We start from the raw sequence: 25,600 nt of genomic DNA, 5'->3' as shown, positions 1-25,600 counted from the left end.
TATTTGGGGACCCACACTTTCAGTAGAACACAAAAGCCTACTTACAGCATTTATAAGTAGGTACCTACATATTTGGTTTTGGCACAAAAATATGAGAGCCTTGAACACTTGAATCACCTATGCCACAAACTTCAAGTGTGCTTATAGATTTGAAGGTTTTATAACTTTCTTGTATAAGCAATACTCTATAACCCATACAAGGTAAATTTGTTCATGAACTTCAACCAACAACACTGCTTGATTTCAACCAACACAGTGGGGTTTTAATTTGAATTTGTCTTTTCCAGGATGTCTGAAGTAACAGTGGACTCTGATTCATACCTTATGCATTTTGGAAAATTTGCAACAACTGCAATTGTGTCTTATTTTGCAGTGAATTTTTTCTTCAAAAAGTATCAAGAGTTATTTGTTGATCGGACAACAAACAAATTGGTAATTACCTAAAAGATTGTGCCTTATTTGTTTAGAATTTTTAGGGGTCAAGTTCTAGTGAACAGTTAAGTCTTTGGTGACAGGGGTTTTACCCTCCATTCAGTTACTTACAGGTAATATGCTTACACACCTGAGTGGGACCAGGATAAGACAAAAGCATGTGTTTGTCTAGATGGCAACTCATCAAGATACTAACCATGTACAATGTTACTTTAGTGATCCTTCTGGAACTAGTACATTCAATGTCCTATTAGCTATCACTACTGTCTGTTTGAATACCTAGTTGGTACTTTTCTCATGCCTTTAGTAACCTTTACTTTCAATAAAATAGAGAAATTTGTTATAATTGGTATTTTGTTCAATTGTTATAGGCATATGAAAAATTAAAGAAGGTTGGTCTAGATGTGGGCAATAAATTGAATACACATGAATTGAAAATTGCCGCCAACTTGATTGTGCCAGAAGAAATCAACGGATCATGGAAAAACATAGCTGGTTTGGAACACATCAAGAAAGAGCTTAACCAATCTGTGATTTTCCCCATGAAAAACAGAAATTTACTAAAAGAGTCTGGTCTTTTGAAACCACCAAAAGGTAATCAAGGGAGTAGTGGAGTTTGGTCATTCAGTTGACCATTAACAGATGACTATAATTGAGGTCAAACTTTTTTGACTTGGTGGGGCAGAGTGCTATTGTGCTCCTTAATGACACTCAAAAATAGACAGGGATCAAAATTATTATCTCATACGGTATATAAAGATGGGTCATTTCATCCCATCTGTGCAGGGTAACAAGTGTTGTGTGCAAGCCTAGTATGATACACACTAGGCCACAGAGGCTACTTGTGCATGAAAATAATACCCACTTTCTTAGCCTACCCCACTAGCTCTGAAAAGTCCCATTATATTTTCATTAGGAAATGTGGTTGAATCTCATAAAAATTCCATTCTGTAGGTAGGCAATGACTTTTGCATGTAAAATAAAAGATGTTCTTCATATGTATTTGTGTCTAACCATTTCAGGAATTTTGCTATATGGACCTCCTGGTTGTGGGAAAACCATGATTGCAAAGGCTACTGCTAAGGAGGCAAATGTGAGCTTCATCAACTTAGATATCTCCACTCTTACCGATAAATTGTATGGTGAAAGTCCAAAACTCGCCACAGCAATTTTCTCATTGGCTGAGAAAATCCAGCCATGCATAATATTCATTGATGAAATTGGTAAGTACAGTGGTTGTGTTAAAGCTATGAATTTCTTTATTTTAGATAAATATACCTAATAGAATCTACCCAAAATACTTTTGATATTTGGCTTTATTTGAAACAAATCAATAAGGTAATACTCAATTGCTGTGTTGATCAATCAGTCACAGGCTGGCAGCTTATTTATTTATTTGTTTTAACCTCAATGTTTCTTCTTTTTTTCTATATAATTTCTTGATTGTTTTTCAGATTCATTACTGCGAAGTAGATCTAGTAGTGATCATGAGGCTACTGCACAATTGAAGTCAATTTTCCTATCTAAATGGGATGGACTTACCACCGATAAAAATATTGATATTATTATAATGGGTGCTACAAATAGACCTGATGACATTGATCCAGCTATTGCAAGAAGAATGCCCAAAAAATACCACATCAAACTTCCTCTCCTGTCTTCTTTCTCTCTTTGATTTAGGGACGATAAGACCTTAGCAGTTACAAATTCCCCTATTAAAGCTCTTGGAAAATAGTAAAAAACATTATTTTCTATTTTTATGAATCAAAGTCAGAAAACATCGGGAGAATTTTGTTGATTTTCTCGGTTGACGGGCGGGAATCGAACCCGCGGCCTAGCGCTTACAAGGCAGACGCACTACCAACTAAGCTAACTAGGCTGGCTCCTCTCCTGTCTTCTTTCTCTCTTTGATTTAGGGACGATAAGACCTTAGCAGTTACAAATTCCCCTATTAAAGCTCTTGGAAAATAGAAAGTAAAAAACATTATTTTCTATTTTTATGAATCAAAGTCAGAAAACATCTCGGTTGATTCGATTCTGGATCCAATGGACAACCCCCCTAAACCCCACGGATTTAAAGCTTAGAACGCACTCTATCGCCGATTTTATAAAGGAAGAAGAAACGTGCTCGAGCGATCTGATTGGTGCACAAGTCCCCAGAGCAAAGGTAAGAAAAGTTCACAAGCCCTTTCAGCCAATGAGAGTTGAGATTTCTTGCTTCAGAAACACATTTTTTTCAAAAACTCGCGCTAAATTCTCGCATTCTGATTGGTTGAATCTCTGGTCTGGTAAGGTCGCAGCGGAGAACTCCGGGATTTAACGAGTCGCCATTTCTCATTTCTTGTCGTTCAAGATTTCATTTCTTTTGTTTGTATGTAATAATTCTTCGACAAGATCTTTCTCTTCATTTTCTGTGATTCTACTTTTTAAAATGTATTTTATTGACTTCTTTTCCCGGTAAATACTTTGTGATGTTGTAAATAATGTCAGGCTCTAAGAAATCGAGAACATTTCGTCACCCTCACCAAGATCTCAGCAAGATAAAATGATCTGTTCTTAGTTAGAAGCTGCTAGCCAAGCGTGACTTTTCAGCCTAGAAGTAGGCCTGGTACCCGAGAAGAAAACTGCAGGCTTCAAATCCAAAATTCAGATCCTGAATGCCCCGATCTCATCCTGAACTAATCGTTTCTCACCTTGACGAGAGACCCATGATATTCCAAGGCTGCCTGGGTTTTATTCCAACCTGAGATTACTTTCCTCAAGTTGCTGTCCTATCCAGTCTTTCACTAGAATTACCACTACTTCGGTTTACAATGTATTGTAGTCCTTAATTGATTTCTATTCGAAGACCAACTGTCAATTGTCTCCTATGAATTCATCTTTAGTCCCCTTATGGGGTCATGCTGCACTTGTCACTCAAGCAAGCACCAGAGATCTACACCCAACCTCAACAACTCTCAAGCTGGACTCTATGTAAACGAGAAACCTTCTCACTCATTATCCTATATTGATCTTCAAACTTTTGCACAAAGAATGGCCAATACTATAAGCAACATGAAGATACACAACCCAATCAAGACTCTTGTAAGCAAAAGGAGGCAGAGGTACACAAAGGATGGCTTCAATCTGGACTTGACCTGTATCCTTTATTATACTTAAGTACTTATAAAACTCTTACCTAACACCTACACCAGTATTTCTCCAGAAAAAAGACTGTAAAATGAAGCTTTGATTTAATGGAGAGATTTTCCATTTCCCCAAGCTAAGTACTTTTCATCTCCATTTTGAGCTCTTTTACATGTGAATAGAGACAGGAATCAGTGATTTTTTTTTTTTTTTAATTTAAAAAGTCAATGATCCTTTAAGTCATTCATAGTTCAAAGTCTTTCATGCTTGACCTCATTGTCTAACATAGACATAATGTGATGTTTTTTCAACATTAAAGTTATCAGGTAATCCATTAAAAATGATAGCAATTTAAGAAGAGAAATCACACTCATGTCTGTGATTTATTGATTAGATGTAGTAGAATCCTGTTGGAAAAGTTCAGGGAAAACCATGACAGATAGAGATACCTACAATGGAGCAGTTGCAAATGGGTAAAAATTATAAATAAATGGTCACTTCCTATGTAACCTAGAAGTTGACAGATAGAGATACCTACAATGGAGCAGTTGCAAATGGGTAAAAATTATAAATAAATGGTCACTTCCTATGTGGGCGAGCCAAGGCCCCGGGAAACAAGGTAAGAAGACTTTAATTTTCTTGATAGGTTTGCTAGAGGGACCTGTACATTACATTGAAATGGGGGCCCTTTCTGACGAAATTCCCGTGTTATTATACTTAAGTACTTATAAAACTCTTACCTAACACCTACACCAGTATTTCTCCAGAAAAAAGACTGTAAAATGAAGCTTTGATTGATTTAATGGAGAGATTTTCCATTTCCCCAAGCTAGGTACTTTTCATCTCCATTTTGAGCTCTTTTACATGTGAATAGAGACAGGAATCAGTGATTTTTTTTTTTTTAATTTAAAAAGTCAATGATCCTTTAAGTCCGGACAGGATAGGAGAAAGCCAGCCGTTTGAACGAACGAACTTGATCTGTTTAGATTAATTTCTCTTCGGGCGGCAATCAAACTCGCGACCCATCATATCATGTACTTGATTTAATAGTTATAAAAGAAAGGGCCACCTCTTGATGGGACATTGTGTTTTATGTTTCAGGGCAAACTCATGCAGTAGTCTTAGCATAGATAATAGCAGCCGCATGTTACTTCTCAGGATAGACAAGTGGGATTTGGACGTCGCACACAAAGACAAACAGAACAAATTGTACAGTTCTGATTTCAGAGTAAGTATGTGCTTTTTACTTTCCTTATCCTACAGGGAGGAAAGTAATGTAATCAAGTGAAATTTTCGATGGTCAGATTTGTGCTTTTCTGAGAGTGGAAAACAATAAAATCTAAGAACTCTATGCCACAGTAAAACGAAGTGGTATAAAACGGGCGAGGACTCAAGTTGTTGAAAGAGTTGCCCCTCTTATTAAAATATTAAAAAATAAAAAAGAATGTAAAAAATGTATCTTGGAATAGCTTTCGCATTACTTCAAGACATATTCTTTTACATCCAAGAACTGAATAATTAGGTCAGAAAATTTCCGCCCTGCCCGGGATTCGAACCCAGCACCTCCGGGTTGAGAGTCACTCAGCCACAGAGGTGGGCTGTCCCTCTTATGCATGCACTTAAAATGATTATTGTTGGAAATGATCCCATATATCTACTGTAGGCCGTTGTCCCTATAATTCTGGACCACCCTGCCTCTTATGCATGCACTTAAATAGAACAGTTGTGCTTACTTGGGTGATGTTTCAAAGTCAAAAAGCTGGGAAAATGGGGATTTCGGAACCTTTCTTTTTTTTTCCATGACTTCCAGATCCCGAATTTTCGATCTTTTACAGTTATTATTATTTTTTTTTTCGAAGTTTTGACCCCAGATTTGGATTTTTCACAACTTTTTTCATGGAAATCGACCTTTTAATCATAAATTTTACCCAAATGCATCTGCTCCATTGTCCATTGTACATGACCATTTCCTTCCCCCCTCAGGTGAGCGTATTGCTCCAGAAAGTGCCGAGCAACATGTCTCCGGCTAGTGTAACCTCATGGCTATCGCCCACTCAGCAACACAACCAGCCACAGAGAACTCCGAGCGAGAGCTCTGAGAATGAGAGTAGCGCTGAGAGTAGTCTGGCAGAGGAGGAAGAGGAAGGCTGGGAATCAGGTAATTAGAATCATAACATAAATTGAAAGACTAGTAGGAGCACGCGCTTCATGGTTTGTTCTTCTGAAACATAACAAAACAATCAAATACATCAGTTAAATCTATGTAAGTACACTTACCAGTCATTTCTGGTCTGACGAAATTTTATGCCTTTCAATCCTAGGTGCAGTAACGGCAATGAATCTCATTTTTACTTTTTTTTTATGTACGGGGCCTTAGTTTGAGATTAAAGTTCGTAGTGTTGTCTGAGGAATTTGAGTCTCTTAGTTGTATCAAACATGACAGTATTCAAACCAATTTGCGACCACATCTGATAGAGTATTTTATCTGCTCACAGGTTTTTGGGTCATAGAAGTAGTTGTATACGAATATTTGAAAGGAACCTAGGAGACAAGGTTTTCTTTTTAACATTTTTTTAAAAATTATTATTTATTCTCTTCAAAAAATGTTGGTACCTAGCTATTTAAATTGAAGTTGATATCATAAAAATCGCTCACATTCATGGCACACGGGGATTTTTTTCTACCTATCCCATACAACTTGTTTTAGAGGTCAAAACAGAGAAAATGTGGGCCATATTGGGTGCTGTACCTACTTATTACCTACCTACATTTCAGATTTACAAGAATTTTCAACGAGTATTTATCACAATATGAAATAAATTTTAGCCCAAAAATACGAGTTAAATTTGTAGATAGAATAGGTACGTACCTCTACCTATGTACGATCGAGCTGTGCATAATAATATTGTACAAATACATGTACCTAGCTAAAATAATGCATTTCTCAAAATTGTTTCTTTTTATTACAGCCAGCTTAGTTAGCTTGGTTGGTAGCGCGTATGCCTACAAGGCCGCGGGTTCGATTCCCGCCCGAGGGCGGATTTTATCCTAAACGGATAATGTTCGTTCTCGGAAAAATTGTTTCTTTTTATTACAGCCAGCTTAGTTAGCTTGGTTGGTAGCGCGTATGCCTACAAGGCCGCGGGTTCGATTCCCGCCCGCTTCCTATGTAAAAGTTGGGAAAAACCTAAATCTCAGGTCAAAACTCCATAAAAATAACTGTAAAAGGTCGAAAATTCAATTTTTATTTTCTGTTCTAATGAAAGAGTTCAAATATGTGTGATGTCATATGCAGTGGTTTTTTCTGTCTGTTAGGTAGCGCCATTATGCAAGCGCACTAGCGGAGGAGCAGAAAGAACTGCGCATAAACATATACTTAGTGCACAAACACATTAATGCGTTGCCTGCAAGGGAGCTTTGCTCAAGACATTTGATGTGACATCATTGCCTACAGGAGTGTATGCCGTGATGTCAATGTTCACATTTTACCGGTATTTTTTAAATCAATTTATCTTGGGATTTAGAAGTCGTAGAAGAAAAAGAAATATTCCGTTGGTCCTCATTTTTCCTGCTCTATGACTGAAACATCAGTCAAGTAAGTGCAACTGATCTATTAGGAGAATAGACTTCCTTAAAATAATTTTCAATTTCAAGAAAACCCATCAGACCCAAGTCATGTGACTCCTGTGGTTACATTACAGAGTTCTGGGTTTGATACTCGAAGAAAAAAATAAATATTTGCCACAAAGCATGTGGCTAACATCTAGCTTAATTATTTAGGTAATTGATCTTATATGTTTATCCTCTGGATTTCATCATTGGTAAACAATTCAAATCTTTGTTCCTTTCAATCAAATTTTCCTTAACCAAAATATTTGTTCAGATATAACAAATAATTTGATAGCCATGGGGTTTCCTGCAGAAAAACTAGAAGCTGTTTACAGGAATCACATTGATGATGTTGTGAAATTTTTAGAAGCTTACCACAAAGACCATTACAAGATTTACAACCTGTGAGTAAAACCAATTGATTGATTTCTTATTAAGTAATTTTAAATCTCATGTAAACTCTGAAAGGGTGGACCAAGGCTTGGGTAGAAATACATTAAGTAACAAACAACATCAAACTCCCAGTCTCATCAAAAATCACCAGATGAAGAGAGTTAAGCACTTTGGTTTTAAATATGTATATTAACCCTTTCACCCCAAATTATTTTAGGAAGAGTCTTTCAATTTTTCTGATCAGGCATTATTATTTAGGCTATAATTAAGACCTCTACAATGTTTAATGTCCTCCTAGGACTACTGAACAAATAATGATCTGGAGACAAAATCAGACAAGTTAGCCAAGTGAATGTTACTGATGTCTTAGATCACAAAGGAACATTTGAAAAACACTGAGAACAGAATTTTTTGACAAATCTGGGATGATATATCCCATATTAAAAATCATTTTTCTGTGGGATGTATTATCCCTTTAGGGGTGAAAGGGTTAAGATTCAACTTCAACATACATAATTCAGTATTGAGCTTGTGACTCTTGGTTTTCTCAATACTTCTATTTGTTCCCAATTCAGGTGTTCCGAGCGGTCCTATGATAAGACCAGATTCCAACAAGTAGCGCACTATCCTTTTGATGACCACAACCCTCCTCGCATGGAAGTCATTCAGCCATTCTGTAACGATGTCCACCAGTGGCTGTCTCAAGATAAAAACAATGTGGCAGCAGTTCATTGTAAAGCAGGAAAGGTAAGGAACTTGGTGAATAAGGATTCAACAAAAATCTCCATCAAGTAATTTAAAAATGAAGCAACAATGTGGCAGCAGTTCATTGTAAAGCAGGAAAGGTAAGGAACTTGGTGAATAAGGATCCAACAAAAATCTCCATCAAGTAATTTAAAAATGAAGCTTAGCGCTGAGAGTAGTCTGGCAGAGGAGGAAGAGGAAGGCTGGGAATCAGGTAATTAGAATCATAACATAAATTGAAAGAGCGCTGAGAGTAGTCTGGCAGAGGAGGAAGAGGAAGGCTGGGAATCAGGTAATTAGAATCATAACATAAATTGAAAGAAAAAAAAAAAGGATATTTCTGCCGATGCTCGAGATTAGCGATGAATATTGTCCTTAGGTTAGACAGAAATGAAGGGATTTGCCAGTCCTATCCCAGGAGGAGACAAGGTATTCCTAATTATTTATTTCTATCCGATTTTGAGGTTTATCCCACGAGGAAAAACAAGGCATTCCTAATTATTTACTTTCTATCTGATATTGAGGTTGTAGAATATAAGAAATATAACGAAGTTTAGTAAATGACAACCAATTTCTAATGTGCTAATTTCTTAAAAGTCGATTTAAAATACAAAGTAGGTATTTTGCAGGTATTAGTGGATCCCCTCTCTGAAAGTCTTTTTCCTACTCTCCAAGTTTGTCTTTGTGAAATTCTATTTCTCTTACGAATACATAACGATGTTCTATACTAATAGTGAACATTTGGCCAGATATTTCTGAAGTTACAGTAATAAGTCTTACCCAGTTAGAGTCCTACGTCAATGCTTCTCCTTCCCTTCCTTTCTTGCACTCCCCATAATATGTCAAAATATATGACATTGGTTAGACTGCGGGGGAAAAGGGACTTTTCAGTCCTATCCCAGCAGGATAAACACGGTATATTCTATTCGATTCTATTCTATTCTACAGGGTGCGCCAGAAAAACACTGACAACGGCTCAGGGTAGGTAAATCTCATCATTTCCAACAAGGTTCTGTGGGTCATTTTCCTAACTTCGGCTTCGTTTCCGAAAAATGTCCAAAAATTAAATATGTATATTAACCCTTTCACCCCAAATTATTTTAGGAAGAGTCTTTCAATTTTTCTGATCAGGCATTATTATTTAGGCTATAATTAAGACCTCTACAATGTTTAATGTCCTCCTAGGACTACTGAACAAATAATGATCTGGAGACAAAATCAGACAAGTTAGCCAAGTGAATGTTACTGATGTCTTAGATCACAAAGGAACATTTGAAAAACACTGAGAACAGAATTTTTTGACAAATCTGGGATGATATATCCCATATTAAAAATCATTTTTCTGTGGGATGTATTATCCCTTTAGGGGTGAAAGGGTTAAGATTCAACTTCAACATACATAATTCAGTATTGAGCTTGTGACTCTTGGTTTTCTCAATACTTCTATTTGTTCCCAATTCAGGTGTTCCGAGCGGTCCTATGATAAGACCAGATTCCAACAAGTAGCGCACTATCCTTTTGATGACCACAACCCTCCTCGCATGGAAGTCATTCAGCCATTCTGTAACGATGTCCACCAGTGGCTGTCTCAAGATAAAAACAATGTGGCAGCAGTTCATTGTAAAGCAGGAAAGGTAAGGAACTTGGTGAATAAGGATCCAACAAAAATCTCCATCAAGTAATTTATCATAATTATAATTTGTTCCAAATAATCAGATGTCAGAGAAAAGATACAGACCTACATTCTTAAATTGGGAAGGTTGTAGTCCTGGTAGGGTTATGTGCAGGCCTTGTCAAAAGAAAGAAGAAGAAAAATCCCCAAGATAAATAAGGTCCCCTTTGAGGAGAATTTGGTTAGTCATTCCAGAGAAGATAAATAAAATGATAAATACCATCATTGCAGAATCCTTGATAAAATAAAGTGTATTTGAGTACCTGGGCAACTGGACATATCCAGGAGATAATAGAATTTATTGTTAGAATAAATGCACCTCTAAGGTTTTGAAGTTTTCATTTGTTAGTTTTGAAATTTTCATTTGTTTTGCAGGGACGAACGGGTGTAATGGTATGCTGTTATTTACTGCATAGTCAACAATATATTACAGCAAAAGATGCACTTAACTTCTATGGGAGTCAACGAACTACTGATAAAAAGGTAAATCCTTATTCATAGGTAGGAAGTACCCTTACTTTGCTGGAGGTTTAAATACTAATTGTGGATTAGAGGTAAAAATGTTCAATGATTTTTTTTTTCTCTCTAAAAACAGGTATTATATTTACCTTCTCTAGGTACTCTTTTCTTTTTGTGCTTGCAATAAGGTCCTATGTAGTTTTAACCACTTTTGTGACAACTCTGCAACCAGTAACCCATGAATTTTAATTTGTCTTTAAGGCTGAAGCAACTCTTTTTTTTAAAAGGTGGTTTTTTGGACATTTTTCGGAAACGAAGCCGAAGTTAGGAAAATGACCCACAGAAGGTTGTTGGAAATGATGAGATCTACCTACTGCAACTCTTTTATGTATTAATTATTATTGCTAGTTTAAAAATCAAATACCCTTTCAATATTGTACATTGGAAGGGATAGGAAGACCACGCGGTTTTTGTCCGAAGAAATTTTGGAGTACAGGTCTCCATCTTTCAGGAAAACTTGCACTTTATTCAAGGATCATAATGAGACCTTTTTTTACCTTTTACCTCATGTCCTTCCCAGCGAAATAACCACTTGACTACCTGAAAAACAGACATGATGCTAGAAAACTACTAACCGTGTGACGCGAGGGCTGTGAAAAACAAAATTCAATTTTTCCGCTTGAAAAAGATTTATTTCAACCAATCAGAGGAACACGCGGTTTTTGTCCGAAGAAATTTTGGAGTACAGGTCTCCATCTTTCAGGAAAACTTGCACTTTATTCAAGGATCATAATGAGACCCTTTTTTACCTTTTACCTCACGTCCTTCCCAGCGAAATAACCACTTGACTACCTGAAAAACAGACATGATGCTAGAAAACTACTGACCGTGTGACGCGAGGGCTGTGAAAAACAAAATTCAATTTTTCCACTGGAAAAAGATTTATTTCAACCAATCAGAGGAAAACTTTTTCCAAAGAAAATGTAAACATCATCGCCGGAGCAAAGAATTCAATCTGTGGCTGGCTTCACACCAATAATTAACGCTTAATTAAGTTATTCGTAGCATTAAAGATCTCCGAAGACACCCACATACGGTCAATAGTTTTCTAGCATCAAGTATATTTTACAGTTAGTCAAGTGGTTATTTCTCCGGGAAGGACGTGAGGTAAAAAAGGTATCATTATGATCCTTGAATAAAGCGTAAGTTTTCCTGAAAGACCGAGACCTGTGCTCCAAAATTTCTTCGGACAAAAACCGCGTGTTTCGTAACGTAAAAATCGGACATAACAAGATAAATCTTTTTCGAGCTTGAAAAAACACATCAAACCTGAACTTTGGAAATTGGAGATCAGGTCTATTCGGATCAAAATTTTGTGCTCTGGCTCGTGGTTTTAACAAAAACAGCTTATCGATTAAAATGAAAAAGTTGTGACCTAATAAAAACTAACACAAGGTCGGCATTTTTTAAAAGGTGGTTTTTTGGACATTTTTCGGAAACGAAGCCGAAGTTAGGAAAATGACCCACAGAAGGTTGTTGGAAATGATGAGACCTGGCTCGTGGTTTTAACAAAAACAGCTTATCGATTAAAATGAAAAAGTTATGACCTAATAAAAACTAACACAAGGTCAGCATTTTTTTTAAAGGTGGTTTTTTGGACATTTTTCGGAAACGAAGCCGAAGTTAGGAAAATGACCCACAGAAGGTTGTTGGAAATGATGAGACCTGAGCCGTTGTCAGTGTTTTTCTGGCGCACCCTGTATAAAAACATTCTCCCTCTCCCAGACAGCTGACTTTATCCCTGGAGGTATGAATTCCCTGGAGGTATGCATTTTAATTCCCCTCTCTCTTCCCCGTTAATATTTCAGATACCCGCCTGTAAATCAGGTGAGTGACTGAACTGTTTGTGTAAACCTCTCTGTGTGTATGTTAGTTGTTGTGTTGCTAGGTAATCGCGATATGCATAGAGACAAATAAATGCTCATCTAAATGGTATATCCCAGTTTTTCCTATGAAATACTGAAGGTAAACATAGGTGAGCATTTTGTAGATGGTTGACCGGTTGGCCACGTGTCACTTTCTGTGTGAAATCTTGGGATGCAATCAGTTTCTTGAGGACAACTGAGTTGGTTATAACCCGAGCAAAAAAAGGCGAGGCATAAAGCCTGACATGATTTCACTAGTTGAAATTATTCCTACACATGACGAAATAAATAATTTACCAAGGAACAAGGAGTGTGTGAATTGACTGTATTTTGTAGACGTAAAATTCACTTGTGGGACTTACTGGGTATCTTCTAACATTTGCAAGGTTAGGGTGACTAGAGGACTTTCCAGAACCTTTTACACAGGCATGCGAAAACTTAGCTGTGCTTGCTACTGGCTGGTGGTTGTAGATGTATCTGCGATTGAATCAGAATTGAATCTTCGGTTTCAGAGAAGAAAATGGAAACGAACTTTTTTTTCTAGTCAATCAATTTCTATGTGCTCTGAGCCGTTGTCAGTGTTTTTCTGGCGCACCCTGTATAAAAACATTCTCCCTCTCCCAGACAGCTGACTTTAAAAATACACATGTCACTATGAAAATAGCGACTCAGTAAAATGTGTTGAAGTCAAAAAGTTTCTTAACGATCTCATACTTCTATGTGCTTTCGATGTTTTGTGTGTAGATTTTATATAGTGAGCTTTTTTAAACGACCATGCTACTATGATTGGCCAACCTCTTATGCATGCACTTAAATAGAACAGTTGTGCTTACTTGGGTGATGTTTCAAAGTCAAAAAGCTGGGAAAATGGGGATTTCGGAAACTTTCTTTTTCTTCCACGACTTCCAGATCCCGAATTTTCGATCTTTTACAGTTATTATTATCTATGTGCTTTCGATGTTTTGTGTGTAGATTTTATATAGTGAGCTTTTTTAAACGACCATGCTACTATGATTGGCCAATTTTTTTTTTCTTTTCTCTTTTATATATATAGATGTAAAACTGGGAGTAAATTCAGTAGCAAGTGAATTTCTGTAAAGAAAAAAAAATTGCTTGCTAACAAAAGTCTATATGGGTGCTACTTAATCAATTCTTGCTTTAGATAATTTTATAACAGAGAGGGGCTAATAGAATAATAATATGGACAAGAAATTTATGGGCAAGAAACCTTGACAACCTTTTGTGTTTTAAATCTGTAATATTAAATGTAGGTAGTCAAAAGTAATCTTCTTAAAACTGGGAGTAAATTCAGTAGCAAGTGAATTTCTGTAAAGAAAAAAAAATTGCTTGCTAACAAAAGTCTATATGGGTGCTACTTATTCTACTTAATCAATTCTTGCTTTAGATAATTTTATAACAGAGAGGGGCTAATAGAATAATAATATGGACAAGAAATTAATGGGCAAGAAACCTTGACAACCTTTTGTGTTTTAAATCTGTAATATTAAATGTAGGTAGTCAAAAGTAATCTTCTCTATGTGCTTTCGATGTTTTGTGTGTAGATTTTATATAGTGAGCTTTTTTAAACGACCATGCTACTATGATTGGCCAATTTTTTTTTCTTTAGCAACTCTTTTATGTATTAATTATTATTGCTAGTTTAAAAATCAAATACCCTTTCAATATTGTACATTGGAAGGGATAGGAAGACAAAATTTGAAGGAAATTCCACTTAATTTCATAGACATCATAATCCATTATGCATGAGTAAAGATACTAAAATAGTAAAGATACTAAAAATATCTTGATTAAATCTACAGGGTGTCACCATCCCCAGTCAGAGGCGGTATGTTGGGTACTATGCCACACTCGTTCAGGAAACCCTCCTCTATCATCCAGTAACACTCGTCATTCGGGAGATCCGCCTAGAACCTGCCCCTCTGTTCAACGGTGCTCAGGGCGGTAACATTCAGTTCACAATATCACAGCAGAATGAGAAGCTATTCACCTCACCTCTGAAGGAGGTGAAAAAAGGGGTGGCTTGCATTGAGCTGCCTGTGAGTCAGTACATCCCCATCACGGGAGATGTTAAGGTGGAGTTCTTTAGGAAGACAATGCGAAAGGTAAGTGCTTAACTTGTCTTACTTGTTTATCTGTCTGCTTTACTTCTTTATCAGGCTGGCTAAAGCTGTAAGTACAGTAAGGCCCTAAATTTAATAAGAACCGAGAAAATTTGTTTGTATTAAGTTTTTCAGCTAATTATAAATCAAATGGGAATTTATAGTTTCAAAGGCTATCCCTCGCTATTCAGCGGGGGAACTCGGCAGCGGTCATCGGAACCCTATTTGGTTCTTCAAACTCAGAAGAAGTTTTTTTTATGCGATATAGTTTTGATGAAATAAGCGTTTCCAAATTGAGCTTATTTCATTCATCAATATATATTTTCTATCTATTCTTTACCCTTGTCTCCCACAGGAGAAAATATTTCAATTCTGGTTCAACACGTTCTTCGTGCGTGACGAAGTGGTGGTGACGTCATCGCATGACAACGGCTCCTTGCACGACGCTCCTAGCGAGTGTTTACGGACCGTGCGCGCACTCAGCTATGATGAACAAGCCAGCTCGAATAACAATCACCACTCGAATAACAACGAGAACGAGCACAACAGCAACAGTAGCTGTGCGAGCGCGGGCGAGCCAAGGCCCCGGGAAACAAGGTAAGAAGACTTTAATTTTCTTGATAGGTTTGCTAGAGGGACCTGTACATTACATTGAAATTGGGGCCCTTTCTGACGAAATTCCCGTTTGCGGAGTCCAGTATGTAGGACTATTGCACCCCAGAGGGACCTGTACCACTTTATCAGGTTTGTTAGAGGACCTTTAACAGGTTTTTCAGAGGTCTTATCGTCCTGAAAGCGGCGAGAAAAGGACAGGATAGGAGAAAGCCAGCCGTTTGAACGAACGAACTTGATCTGTTTAGATTAATTTCTCTTCGGGCGGCAATCAAACTCGCGAGAGTAATCTTCTTTTCTCAGAATGTAATCAGTTAAATGTCCAGTTTTTACTTTTTCTGTTTTGGTCTGGGTATCTCCCACTCACTTATCTTGCCTCTCTTTCATTCATGTTGTTTCTTATTTCGCTATTCATTCCTCTTTTACTTAAATTTAATACATTTTCATGGTCACATGAACTTTTTTTTACTCTCTAAAGATGTATTAATGGTATAGTTTCTTGTGCATGCGTCTGTTATTCAACTTGGCATGAACCTTGTTTTTTCCGCCCTGTTTCTTGCTCTTCCAGTGGCAACAGTAGATCAAGTGGGCAGGTATCGTCTCCTCTCTGATCCGGACCAAACTGAACTCATGGAGTCTTCATGATAAATCCTCAATCATAACCTTACTAGAGCTCAGGATACCACAACAAATTGTAGTCGCGTAATAATAGTAAACCTTTCAGTGAAATTAGCGTTGCTCTGGCCCATTGTTCTCAATCTTTAAAAGTACGGCGGAATTAATAGACGGAACAGTTGTCTTTAGTTGTGTCCAAACATACTCCCTTCGACTATGTGTGTACATTCCTTGTATTACCTATGAAAAGTAATCCTATATGATTCGTCCTTGTGTAAGTCTATTAATTTCGCGACTGACAGAGACGCTTCTATTTTAAATATTATGCAATTTAGTTGTTTCTTAATTATTTTAAAAGAACCAAATTGATTTCTTTTTTTAAAATGATTTTTTGTTGTCTTTAGTTGTGTCCAAACATACTCCCTTCGACTATGTGTGTACATTCCTTGTATTACCTATGAAAAGTAATCCTATATGATTCTGCCTTGTGTAAGTCTATTAATTTCGCCACTGACAGCGACGCTTCTATTTTAAATATTATGCAATTTAGTTGTTTCTTAATTATTTTAAAAGAACCAAATTGATTTTCTTTTTTAAAATGATTTTTGGGCGCGTTGTTTTGTTTAAACCCCGTAAAAGAGTTTGTAGGTAAGACCTATGAGTTTTAATATATTTTAACTGGGGCTGATAATCCCCGAGTACCCGTTGAGTACTCAAAATGTTGAAGTAATACCCGGGTACACAGTTACCGGGGTCAAATCATCAGCCCTTATTTTAACTGTCAACGTTATTTCACAAATTTAATTGAGGACACTTTGATTCATTCACTATCTGATATTATGATCAGCAAAGCGAGTTGAGAGAGTGAAAGAGAGCGTTTATGAATACACCAAGGGTCGGTCGGGTCGACAATCTAGTGTTAAAGGAACACTTTTAACGATTGTAGACTATGTTGACCTGCGGAGTAAACTTACTGTATGAGAACAAAGTTGGTTTTGGACATAGATCGAGCTAGAGTGAACCACAAAGTCTTTCATAATTGAATGGGTCAAAGTAAGTCCTCAATTGGACTGATAGCTATGGAGAGTTTAATTTATTTATTTTTATAATTATTTTGAAGACTTGTCGGTACCTACTAGAACAAAGTTGGTTTTGGACATAGATCGAGCTAGAGTGAACCACAAAGTCTTTCATAATTGAATGGGTCAAAGTAAGTCCTCAATTGAACTGATAGCTATGGAGAGTTTAATTTATTTATTTTTATAATTATTTTGAAGACTTGTCGGTACCTACCTAAAAATAATAATCAAGTCTCATTTAAAAACTTCTATTAACTCGACTGAAATTTTAATTGTTTTGAATGTAAATAAGGATTTTTTTTTTGTACATCATCCATTTCCCCTTTTAGAAAAGACTTCCTTAAAATGTTGGACAATTGACGCACCTATTTATACATTATTGATTAATATGGATGAGTACATATTTACTTCAGAAGTATCCCATGTGCTGAGAAATTTTTACTATTGCATACTTTAGTAGTTTTTCAAAATTAACCTCTAAATGATAATTTAAAAAATTAATTTTCTAACTCTGAAGTTTTAGAAAATAATGGTTCTTAACTGTCATTTTTTTAATAATAATTTTTCGGTACCTACTGATTGTATATTTATAAGTTGGGTTTCAACTTTGCGTGCGTTGGTAATGTTTGCAAAGTACCAATCATATGTTAACTCAATGTAGAAGATTTATTACACGTCCCAGAATTTATAAAATTTTACTCAATACATACCTATTCTGTTATGTAGACCATTTTCTCACCCCTCTTATGAATTCTGGTCAGTAGGTCGAATCAAAAGTCAGAGCCTTGTACATACAGTGTGAACTTACAAATAGACGAATAACGACCAACTTTGTAAATCGGGTCCTATACAGAAGCCAGTATATTTGAGTTTACTTTCGGAAAACAGTGTTACTTTTCGTGATTTTTTACAACCTTTTAAATCAAAAACTTCATGTCAAATTTTCGTACAAAATGGTAGACACGAGTACTTACCTGTACAACTCCTTGCTTGTGAAATCTTTGCTCAAGTTGACGCCCATTAGGGAAAGAGCGTATGCGTGGGATTGGATTGCTATGCTCGATGGTTTGACGAAATCAGATACCGAGCTCTGCATTAGATCTGACTATGTGTGGTACTTATTGAAATGCTTGGAATGTGGCAACGTTTCGGAGCCTTTTAACGAAGTACCACCCACTAGGTATTGAAATAGCTGGATAAGTAAATCATTATTTATGCCGTATAACCCAACACTTATATGTATACAAAATAATTTAAATATGTACTTTTTCGGAAAAGTGTTATCACTATTAGTTATTGTTATTACAAAGCTCTTGTTAAGAGTAAGGTGGTACTGTATGAATGTTAGTAAGCTTTATAATACATTAGAAGTGGTGTTGCTCATATTGCCCATCGATTTTCCAATAGTTACTATTGCATACTTTAGTAGTTTTTCAAAATTAACCTCTAAATGATAATTTAAAAAATTAATTTTCTAACTCTGAAGTTTTAGAAATGGTTCTTAACTGTCATTTTTTTAATAATAATTTTTTATTACTTATGCCAGTAAGAAGTTGGTTGGCAAAAGTGCAATACTTTCTCAGAATTTAGTTTTTTAGAGGAGAAAATTATTTGGTCTGATAGATAAGTAAAAAGACCTCTTTTTGTGATACACTGATTTCCTATTATTCAAGTGCAATACTTTCTCAGAATTTAGTTTTTTAGAGGAGAAAATTATTTGGTCTGATAGATAAGTAAAAAGACCTCTTTTTGTGATACCACTGATTTCCTATTCAGTTGACATTGAGACTTTCAAAATCGAGAAGATAATGGAAGAAATTAAAAAGAAAACTACAAAGTACAAAAAATAATTATTTAATTTTATTGTGTGATTTAAAAATGTCATAACTATGAAGATAATGGAAGAAATTAAAAAGAAAACTACAAAGTACAAAAAATAATTATTTAATTTTATTGTGTGATTTAAAAATGTCATAACTACATATATCCTGTGTTAAAATTCTAGGTAGGCAATTCCACTTAATTTGTTTGATTGACATACTGCGTAGTCAATGTAATACTCAAAATATTTTTATTCTCTTAAATGGCCAAAAAACAGACGTTTTAAAAGGTTAAATACGGTACACGAATCATACTTGTTTCCCTGTGCATGTAAGGTGGTACTGTATGAATGTTAGTAAGCTTTATAATACATTAGAAGTGGTGTTGCTCATATTGCCCATCGATTTTCCAATAGTTATTCTCTTAAATGGCCAAAAAACAGACGTTTTAAAAGGTTAAATACGGTACACGAATCATACTTGTTTCCCTGTGCATTTTTTTTTATTCTGTATTCTATAGGAAGGAAAGTAATGTAATCAGCCAAAATTTTGATGATCAGTTTTTTACATGTTTAATTTTTGTAGTTTGTTCATGGAGTCGGCCGTTTAGTTTCCATATAATTTAGTTTCCGTATTTCAATTTGTTCTTAATTTTAGATTCTGTCCCACGTTCAAAAGAATGGATCTTTCTTTTCCTTCCATAAATAAATAAATGTAAATTTGATCGTTTATATATTTATATTGTACATTTATATATATATCTATTTATTTTTTAATTTCTCTATGTTTTAGATGTAGGTATTTAGATTTAATTAAGATTATCAATTTTGTCGAGTTAATTCGCTAATTCACAAGTTAACACCTTATAGAGAACTCAGTTGATTTCAGATGTTCATTGAGTACATTGGGAAAAGTTGATGGTTTATTAATATTAGGTCCCAAAACAATTCTTAGTTCTCTATTATAATATTTTGAACACTCTGAACGGTCCTTTTCTAAATACCTATACACAGAGTGTTAATATTTTCGATTTCCAGAAATTTCGTGAACTGTTTCTAAAAAGAGTTGAACGAAATACATACATACATAGGTATAACGCGTTGTAATGGGATTTAAATTGTAGGTAAATAATAGATTTGGAATTAATTTCGTGCATAATATAACATAAGTTTACAAAATAAATCTACCTGTAAGTTGCATGACCGTTTTTTGCTTTTTCAGGGGGTTTCGTGGAGCTAGATCTTAATATGTGATCACTGGTTTTCTCATATTCGTTAAGAACCCACGAAAACCCTCAGAAGAATCAAAACTAGGCTCACAACTTACTCAATTCCTTTTACAGGTCTCTCTCTACTTTATTATGTAATCCTCAAATATTTGTGTAATTTCTATTAGCTTTGTAAATTTTGTGTGCGTTTGAAAGTCACTTTATGAACGGACGACTTTTATACATAGGTACATCAACAAATTCTATGTTAAAATGGTTTCATAATTTTTTCCTTCTCATATTGATGTTATTCCGAACAATTTTGTGTGCGTTTGAAAGTCACTTTATGAACGGACGACTTTTATACATAGGTACATCAACAAATTCTATGTTAAAATGGTTTCATTATTTTTTCCTTCTCATATTGATGTTATTCCGAACTTGTTTCTATTAGCTTTGTAAATTTTGTGTGCGTTTGAAAGTCACTTTATGAACGGACGACTTTTATACATAGGTACATCAACAAATTCTATTTTAAAATGGTTTCATTATTTTTTCCTTCTCATATTGATGTTATTCCGAACTTGTTTTGTCGGTGATTTGTAAGAAATACCTAAAAATTCAACGGAGCTATTAAAATATGTGCTATAATAGTATGTTGTTGATCATGGTGTTGGTGCAAGTGAAAATAGTGCACTGGGTTGAAAATCTTTTCTTTTGTCTTCATCCCATTAAATTAATAATATATTATGAGGAAAAAATTAATTAAGAGAAGAATGGAAAGTTTATAAATAATGGTTTCATAGTTTCATTTGAAACAATATTCTTGAATTATTGATCATGGTGTTGGTGCAAGTGAAAATAGTGCACTGGGTTGAAAATCTTTTCTTTTGTCTTCATCCCATTAAATTAATAATATATTCTGAGGAAAAAATTAATTAAGAGAAGAATGGAAAGTTTATAAATAATGGTTTCATAGTTTCATTTGAAAAAATATTCCTGAATTGTTACTTAATTATCATTATGTTTTTTGTTTAATTTGAAAAGGCAAAAAAATCAATTTATAAATTTCAGTTCATTGAAGTAGGTAAATGATTTTTTATATTAAATGATTTATATTATTAATAAAAACAGTACAAATTGAGCTTGTATAAAACGAATTTTCCTTCTATTTTGCTCGGTAGTTACTCAGTTATTTTAATAGATAGGTACTGTAGATAAAAGCTAGTCTTTTTTTCATAATTCATAATATAAGGCTCTCCAGTCCAGTAAAGCTGGAAGTACTGGCATGTGAAAGTGGTACACTCAAGCAAGTGATCTACTTGAATCTACTCGTCATTGGATCCACTCCAGTCCAGTAAAGCTGGAAGTACTGGCATGTGAAAGTGGTACACTCAGGAAAGTGATCTACTTGAATCTACTCGTCATTGGATCCTTGGTACATATTTTTATCTTTTGAAAGACAATAAGTGAAATTTCAGCAATCGTAGAACGTTCCAGCAATACCCTGAGATGAGAATTCAATTTTACTTGTCGTCACGGGAACTAAGGGTCTTCTGCATCTAAGCCAAGCATCTTGGAGCTATTCTCTGATACTTAATGATACTATGATGCTAAATGATTTCTTCAGTATTCTGTCTTTTTCTTCAAAACTACCTATGTAAGTGCATTAATTTTTTCCCTTCACTTTCTGTCTGCTAAAATGTAAACATAGTAAAAGGGTTTTGGTTCTCATTCATAGATAATTATAAATCTGATATTGCAGGAAAAGTTTCGACATATCTCTAAATTCCAAATTCAACAAATCAAATGCTAAAATTTTCAAGTTATTCACATACAACATGAGCGGTCAAAAATGTGTTTCTCAATGTATATTAGTTTCTTATCAAATTAGGAGGTACGTTGTTCGTCGACCATTTCTTACCACATGTATGAAATGTGTTTCTCAATGTATATTAGTTTCTTATCAAATTAGGAGGTACGTTGTTCGTCGACCATTTCTTACCACATGTATGATTTAGGATTTTAGGACAAAAAGATCTTCAATATGCATAGGTCTAATGCTTAACTACCCAATTTCTATTTGCTTTCAGGAGAATCAACTTACTTGTGAATACAACTCCTTCCCTGTTTAGTTGAATCGTCAACGAATGGACCTCAGTAATTGAACCTGGTTGGACCAGGTGATTCAAGTTCCTGCTATTCATAATGTTTTGTTCTTCAGTCTCCTCTGTGCCTATTTTAAGTGGGCGCTGTCATTATTCTATTGTGCGGATTATGTAACCTGGCTATGAGGCAGAGAGGAACTTGGAAATTTCTCACCTTTAAGGCAGTTAACCAGCCAGCCTAGTTAGCTTAGTTGGTAGTGCGTCTGCTTTGTAAGCGCTAGGCCGCGATTTCGATTCCCGCCCGGGGCGGATTTTATCCTGATGGGATAATGTTCGTTCTCGGAACGGCTGGCTTTCTCCTATCCTGTCTTCCTTCTCTCTTCGATTTCGGGACGATAAGACCATAGCAGTTACAGTTCCCTCTGTCGAACTCTTAAAAAAAAGGCAGTTATCCATCCTTTAAAATTCTTTCAAACCAAGATGAAGATAATTTCTTTTTACATCAAGTATTCCCATGTACTTCTATACATGTCTCTTTCTTATCTTATAAGAAATGTCAGTGTTCATTGAGTTACATAATCCTCACCAACCATTTTTCCCCTTTGTTATTTTCTGAAAGAACTCGCTGTTCATTTTATACAGAGGCTTTTCCAACAAGAAGAAATGTCAGTGTTCATTGAGTTACATAATCCTCACCAACCATTTTTCCCCTTTGTTATTTTCTGAAAGAACTCGCTGTTCATTTTACACAGAGGCTTTTCCAACAAGATTTTTTGGTAAATATGTACTCATATTTAGATTCTTTATGAAAATTTAAAATTTTTCAGCATTATTTTTGTTGGGAAAGCTTGGATGTTTTCCAGACCTCAGGATTACCATATTAATGGTTTAAAATTTTCCATTCTCTGTGTACAAATTATGGGACATAAAGATAAATACAGTAGAACTTCGATTATAACAATCTCCATTATATCAACTCCAAAAATCAGGGTTTTTTTTACCATATTATGGTTTAAAATTTTCCATTCTCTGTGTACAAATTATGGGACATAGAGATAAATACAGTAGAACTTCGATTATAACAACCTCCATTATATCAACTCCAAAAATCAGGGTTTTTCTTAGATTCTTATGAAAATTTAAAATTTTTCAGCATTATTTTTGTTGGGAAAGCTTGGATGTTTTCCAGACCTCAGGATTACCATATTATGGTTTAAAATTTTCCATTCTCTGTGTACAAATTATGGGACATAAAGATAAATACAGTAGAACTTCGATTATATCAACCTCCATTATATCAACTCCAAAAATCAGGGTTTTTCTCTATCTCTCAAGGAAATCCTACTTTATCATTAGATCATTGAAAGTGTTGAAAGTGGGAAGAGATCATTGAAAGTGTTGAAATAATGACTAATGACTAAAATTAAAGGGTATTTCTTCCCTACTTTGTTCTTTTGTACCATTAAATTTGGCCCCATTTTCATTGTTTTATACGGAATCTCAATTAAATCAACTTTTATACAGAACCTCGTTAATATCAACTACCCTCAGTCCCAATTAGTTGATATAATCGAGGTTCTACTGTATGTAATTCACTGCGAGGAATACAACTCGTGGTTGATTTAAGTATATCACTACCTATTAAGATATATTGGTTTTATTTGAAAAGCTCTGAGTCCGAAGATATGTAAAATGCATTGAATTTTACGCATCGGGATTAGCGCGTATGTTAATTTCCTCTTCTTTTTTCCCCTCTCAAATGTTTTCTTTTTAATTAATAATATTGTACTTAATATGTTTTTTTGAATAATTACAGATATACGAGTACAAGTGAGACCTGACTTCTTTTTTGGTTACAGTCCAGTAAAAAATGTTAAAATCCATTACGCACATCGAATTGATGGCCTTGAAAGCATTTTGTATATAGGCTAAATGAGCTGCTTTATGGTTCTATATTTTTTATAAATTAAAAATAATAATCAAGTCTCATTTAAAAACTTCTATTAACTCGACTGAAATTTTAATTGTTTTGAATGTAAATAAGGATTTTTTTCTGGTATTCCAGAGTTAAAGCGCTCTTTGAGAGAAAAAAAGTTCAAAGTTAAGAGTTGGTTGTTGGACAAGTCCAACATAGAAAGTCTTCTCAGTTTGGAGAACACATCTGCATTCAACATACGTATAGCATTGCCACTCAGGTTGAGGGATACAATATTTTCCATTCTTTGGAATGATTTAGAGCTGATTTTTTCCAGACCGCAATCTGAAATGTCCAATGTGTAAAGGTTATTGTGTTGTCCAGAGAGCCCTTCCTCTCCTGTGAAAACTTTCATGTTTTTGTTTCCTGAAAGTTTCAAATTTTCAATGTCCATGTTCTTCTGTAACATATAAACTGGTAAGGGGCCTCTTATTCTGTTGTGAGATAGGTCCAAGTGTTTCAAATTGGGAACATGGATAAAGGAGTCCTCAGCAATGAAATGAATCTGGTTGTAGCTCAGGTTTACGTGGATTACTTCAGGGACATTCTTGAATGTATTGGCGCTGATTTCTTGGAATCTGTTCTGGCTGAGGTCAAGTTCCTCCAGCTCTGGAACATCTACGAAATCAAATGATTCCAACAAGTTCTTGCGTAGGTTCAAAGAGGCCAACTCCGAATGCTCGCTCAGAATTTTGGATTCGATTTTCTGAATTTGATTGTCGGATAAGTCAAGTTCTTCAATGAATTCAAAATCTTTATATCTCCAGAAGTGTCCAATATCTTTTAAGTTGTTTGAGGCTAAATTTAAGAAAATCAAAGCATCAAGCTCAGAGAACATTTCTGGGGTAATTCTGGATAAATTACACCTGGAAATGTCAAGTTCAGTAAGGGATTCTGACTTCAAAAAATATTTTTTCACGTCAGGTTTGAGGGGATTGCCTGCCAACACAAGCCTGTGCAAGAAAGTTGAAAACTCAAACGTGTCAGGGTCAATGGTTACTATGTCGTTATCTGATAACACCAGATCGTACAGGTTCGGTAGACCTCGGAACGCATTGATATCAATCGACTTGAGCGAAGTGTTGGTTATCTTAATGGATTCCAACTTGGATAATCCCAGGTCTACAAACAGTCTATCTTCCAGTGTGTTAAGCCATCCATCTTGAGGTGCTATGTTGGAAACCTCCAAGTGCTGAATATTGTCGTTGAATTGTTGTTCTGCAGCATCCAGTGTGGTACAACGAGCTATTGTTCCACCTGAGCTGTTGGGTGTACAACTACATTGTGATGGACAGGTTGAGTCTGCTAAGGAAGCGCCGAGTAGTGCCACTAGTAGGAGGTAGGTACCATTAGACATAATGGGTAGTTTGGTATTTCCACACTACAAGTTCATGTTTACAATGTTATATCTATTTTCAAACACTTGTTGATCCTCAGAATGAATTATACAGACTCATGTCATGCGTCACAGAATGGTCTGCCACGAGTAGGTATAAGTACCTAGGGAGTAAATACATTGTGTTTGTGTAGCTAAGCTAAGGAACGCGCTAAATAAGCTGTTCGCAAATCTCCGTAATTTGGTGGGAGGATAGAGGATACGTCGGGTTTCATTATTTATCAAAGTACTGATTGATTCCCTGTGCATTTTTTTTTTATTCTGTATTCTATAGGAAGGAAAGTAATGTAATCAGCCAAAATTTTGAT

General features: G+C 35.4%; 3 protein-coding genes and 1 long non-coding RNA gene across 4 annotated transcripts; 3 read left to right on the top strand and 1 right to left on the bottom strand.

The window, feature by feature from the left end:
- The first annotated feature begins 267 nt into the window (after positions 1-267).
- On the top strand, positions 268-3,109 carry LOC103524451 (ATPase family AAA domain-containing protein 1). The gene is made up of 5 exons (XM_008489467.2): positions 268-432; positions 804-1,026; positions 1,455-1,655; positions 1,887-2,088; positions 3,025-3,109. The coding sequence occupies exons 1-5, from the start codon at positions 289-291 to the stop codon at positions 3,107-3,109; spliced, it is 855 nt and encodes a 284-aa protein (XP_008487689.2). The 5' UTR covers positions 268-288.
- LOC103524450 (phosphatidylinositol 3,4,5-trisphosphate 3-phosphatase and dual-specificity protein phosphatase PTEN) lies at positions 2,748-15,096 on the top strand. Its single transcript, XM_026819865.1, has 6 exons — positions 2,748-3,571; positions 7,442-7,571; positions 8,136-8,307; positions 10,352-10,459; positions 14,181-14,483; positions 14,836-15,096. The coding sequence occupies exons 1-6, from the start codon at positions 3,325-3,327 to the stop codon at positions 15,079-15,081; spliced, it is 1,206 nt and encodes a 401-aa protein (XP_026675666.1). The 5' UTR covers positions 2,748-3,324; the 3' UTR covers positions 15,082-15,096.
- Positions 15,097-21,166: 6,070 nt separating this feature from the next.
- On the top strand, positions 21,167-22,144 carry LOC113465380. The gene is made up of 2 exons (XR_003390115.1): positions 21,167-21,473; positions 21,907-22,144. It is a non-coding gene; the product is annotated as an uncharacterized LOC113465380 (long non-coding RNA).
- A 1,767-nt stretch (positions 22,145-23,911) lies between these two features.
- Positions 23,912-25,253, bottom strand: LOC103524449 (leucine-rich repeat-containing protein 15-like). Its single transcript, XM_008489465.3, has 2 exons — positions 24,001-25,253; positions 23,912-23,933 (listed from the first exon to the last, which is right to left on the bottom strand). The coding sequence occupies exons 1-2, from the start codon at positions 25,251-25,253 to the stop codon at positions 23,912-23,914; spliced, it is 1,275 nt and encodes a 424-aa protein (XP_008487687.3).
- Between the last annotated feature and the right edge of the window lie 347 nt (positions 25,254-25,600).

This window comes from Diaphorina citri, unplaced genomic scaffold (genome assembly GCF_000475195.1).
Source record: "Diaphorina citri unplaced genomic scaffold, Diaci psyllid genome assembly version 1.1 scaffold99, whole genome shotgun sequence".
In the NCBI taxonomy this organism is placed as follows: domain Eukaryota; kingdom Metazoa; phylum Arthropoda; class Insecta; order Hemiptera; family Psyllidae; genus Diaphorina; species Diaphorina citri.
The sequence above is the reverse complement of the archived record's forward strand: the minus strand, read 5'-3'. Positions and strand labels throughout refer to the sequence as shown.

Coding starts and splice junctions, on each gene's coding strand:
- LOC103524451 (XM_008489467.2), top strand. CDS start 289: ATGTCTGAAGTAACAGTGGACTCTGATTCATACCTTATGCATTTTGGA. Junction 433..803: donor ATCGGACAACAAACAAATTG/GTAATTACCTAA, acceptor CAATTGTTATAG/GCATATGAAAAATTAAAGAA. Junction 1,656..1,886: donor AATATTCATTGATGAAATTG/GTAAGTACAGTG, acceptor ATTGTTTTTCAG/ATTCATTACTGCGAAGTAGA.
- LOC103524450 (XM_026819865.1), top strand. CDS start 3,325: ATGGGGTCATGCTGCACTTGTCACTCAAGCAAGCACCAGAGATCTACA. Junction 3,572..7,441: donor CTTCAATCTGGACTTGACCT/GTATCCTTTATT, acceptor ATATTTGTTCAG/ATATAACAAATAATTTGATA. Junction 14,484..14,835: donor TTAGGAAGACAATGCGAAAG/GTAAGTGCTTAA, acceptor TGTCTCCCACAG/GAGAAAATATTTCAATTCTG.
- LOC103524449 (XM_008489465.3), bottom strand. CDS start 25,253: ATGTCTAATGGTACCTACCTCCTACTAGTGGCACTACTCGGCGCTTCC. Junction 23,934..24,000: donor TTGAACTTTTTTTCTCTCAA/AGAGCGCTTTAA, acceptor TTAAAATTTCAG/TCGAGTTAATAGAAGTTTTT.